Here is a 3,171-nt window from a genome sequence, read left to right on the forward strand (position 1 = left end):
ATGTTCAAGAGAGCAAAAAAAGGAGGGGTGGCCGGTGGAAAGTATGATAGCATGAACTTCAAGGGGAGCTGGGTTTTTGAAAGAGGAGGGCAGGAGAAACCGTACTAAAAATATTTATGGTGCTTGTTGCTGCCAACCTGCAGCCCCTGGTAGGCAGCCATGTTTAGTGGCCATGGCCCCATGGTCATGGCAATGGCTGACTGGTCAGGGATAGGATCCAACCTGTGGAGACTCAATCTGTGGATCAGCCGGGGATCTATCCAACGAGCTGCCATCATTAAAACATGAGATGGGGCCATTGGGATTTGAACTATGAAACAGAAAAATAATTTGCCAGTTAATAGAGCAAGCTGATGCAGAGAATGAAGGAGCGACAAAGCCCACCAGGAGAGACCCCAAGCAGACTGCAGTGTTGAGGGAATAGTCATAGAAGCAAGCTGAGGATGCGGCACCGTAAAGAATGCAGTCAATGTATCCAAAGAGGTGAAAATGGAGCTGCGTGAGAGAGATGGAGGCGGTGGCCCCCGGGCCCTCTTGTACGATGTTACTTAACTTTCCAAGCAAGGAACTTAACTTTGGGCACAGCGAGGCAACAGGATCAGACTTAGGGCTACGGATGTAGGATCTGGTCCCAGACTGCCTGGCCTTGAACTCATTAGCTATGTGATGTGGAGCAAGTTACTTAACCTTTGTGTGCCTTGGGTCCCTCCTCTGTGAAATGGGAATAACAGGCACCGAACTCACAGGGTTGTATGAGGATCAAATGAGAAAATACTGGTAATGCATTTGGAACAGCAAGGTTCCCTGTCAATCTTATGTTCGTCAAGTAAACAGTTCAGATGTTATTTCTTTCACAAACCTTTCCCTCATGCCCTTATTCCCTGGCTTTAAGAAGGGACACCTGGGTGGCTCAGTGGGTTAAGTGTCTGACTCTGGCTCAGGGCGTGATCTCCTGGTCTGTGAGTTTGAGCCCCATGTCAGGCTCTGGTAGCACAGAGCCTGCTTCGGATTTTATGTCTCCCTCTCTCTCTGCCCCTCGCTGCTCACACTCTGTCTTTCTCTCTCTCTCAAAAATAAATAAACATTGAAAAAGTTTTTTGTTTTTTTTTTTTTTAAAGGAAGGAAAACCACTTTGTCTTCTTGCTACCCTCTCAGGTCACTCCTCAGTCTCCTTGCTGGTTCCTCTTTATCTTCTTGACCTGCTCTCCTCTATATTCACCTCCTAAGTGAACTCACCTGGAGGTCTTGGGCCCTTAAGTATCTTCAAATATCATTTCTTAGCTAGTAGTTCTCATACCACCTCTAACTTCTTCCCCAACCTCAGACCTCCATGTCTAGTTACTTGACATTTCCATTCAGAGCTCCAATGGGCATTTCAAACATAACTTGCCCCAAACTGACTCTTACCCTCCCCCCACAAAAAAAGAAAAAAAAAAACCACAAAAGACCCAAAACAAATCCCTGCTCCTCCTCTCATCTTCTACAGATCAATAAATGGCAAATCCTTCCAGTGTTGATCAAGCTAAACATCTTGGCACCATCCCTGACTCCTTTCTCCTTCTGGTGCCCACCGTCAGGCCACCAGGAAATATCCAGAAAGTGGTCTTCCCTTGCTGCGTCCACTGCTACTACCCTGGGGTAAGCACCTTCATCTCTCTACTGTGTGACTTTCGGTTTACCTCTTCCGGCCTCCGTTTTGAGGATTAAATGAATTATTATTTGTAGAGTGCTCAACAGGGTTCATCACATAGGAAACCCCATTTAAGTGCTTTTTAAATAAATAAAACATGCCTTAAAGAGCTTTCTACCGGCCCTAGCCCCCTACAGTCCATTCGGGACACAGCAGCCTCCTGATCCTGCCCAAGCCTAGGCCTGATCCTGTCACTGCTTGGCGGCTCCCTGGCCTCAGCTTCCAGGCCTCCCCCCAACTACTTAAACTTGGCCAACCACCTTGGCCTCCTTGGTCCATGAACACACCAGAGACTGTCCCCTTCGGGTCTGTGCCCTCTCTGGTTCTTGTGCCTCCCAGTGATCAAATGTTACTTTCTAAATTAGCCGTCCCCTGGCCCCACTTTACTCATCTGCCTGCCTCACCCTAAGTGTTCTCCATCTCTAACTTTGGCTCTAATCACGGACACACGATGCTTACTTAGTAGCTGATTGTCTTTCCTCCAAGGGTGCAAGCTCTGCAACAGCATGGACTAGGACTGTCAAACTCACAACTCTATGTTTAGCGCTTAGAACAGTGCTCGGTATACAGTAGGTACTCAATAAATGCTTACCAAGTGAAAGAATTCGTAAGTGCCACTCTCTTCCAATTCCCGTAACACAGGCCTTAATCACTTACTTGTATTGATTTTTATGCTAGTGGCAACTTTTATTTGACTCCAAGTTCCCTGGGGGGGAGGGGGAGGAGGAGCGCCTAGGACGCGGCCTGATGTGTGGCAACAATTCCTGCCGTTTGTGCAACAATAACAATTTCCGATCTCATCACAGCTGACCTGACTTGACTCTCACAAAAGAGAGTGAACAAGCCAGGGAGGGCAGTATCACCTATCAGCAAGGCTAGAATCCTAGCTCTGTCTTCTAGACTAAGCTCAGCGGAGTTGTTGAATGGAGAGAGGGAAAGAGGAAAAAGAAAAGAAAACTTTGAGTCACTCTGTGGAGTGAGGCAGCTCCATTGGGCAAATGGGCGGGTTCTCTGTAACTCATCTAAAAATACTCGTAAACGCCTGACATTTCCTGAGCCCAGTTTTCTACTCTGTACCTGTGTGGTCCTCACAGCTACCCTGCGGCAGGTAGCTCTGAGGTCATGTTCACGTCCAGTGCAACTCTGTTTCTTTCAGTGCCCCCAGTAGGGCCTGGTATATATATAGTGGGAGCCCCGTGAGTGGTGTGGCCTGTGGCTCCGTTTTTTAGAGATTCGGCTCAGGTGCAGCGACTTGATCCAGGTCCCCACGTAGCGAGCGGCGGCGCTGCGATCGCACCTCGGGATCGCTCCGACGATCTCCCCGGGACCGGCCGGCCCCTNCTGCTGCGGGGGGGAGAGCCACAGACGCCGGGACCGGGACCGCCGCCGCCGCCGCCACCATGGTAAAGGCCCGAAGTCACCTTCTCCCAGGCCCGGGGGCCTCGGCAGAGCTCGTGTCCCCCTGCTTCCGCCGTCCTCCC

General features: G+C 49.7%; 1 protein-coding gene across 1 annotated transcript in view; it reads left to right on the forward strand.

The window, feature by feature from the left end:
- The first annotated feature begins 3,033 nt into the window (after positions 1–3,033).
- CAPZB (capping actin protein of muscle Z-line subunit beta) overlaps positions 3,034–3,171 on the forward strand; it is a 133,460-nt gene continuing 133,322 nt past the window's right edge. The window contains exon 1 of the mRNA XM_077775895.1: positions 3,034–3,093. Within this exon, the coding sequence (XP_077632021.1) occupies positions 3,091–3,093 (3 nt within the window). The 5' untranslated portion in view covers positions 3,034–3,090. The remainder of the gene's footprint in view (positions 3,094–3,171) is intronic.

This window comes from Crocuta crocuta, unplaced genomic scaffold, assembly GCF_008692635.1.
Source record: "Crocuta crocuta isolate KB4526 unplaced genomic scaffold, BGI_CrCroc_1.0 scaffold127, whole genome shotgun sequence".
Classification (NCBI taxonomy): Eukaryota; Metazoa; Chordata; class Mammalia; order Carnivora; family Hyaenidae; genus Crocuta; species Crocuta crocuta.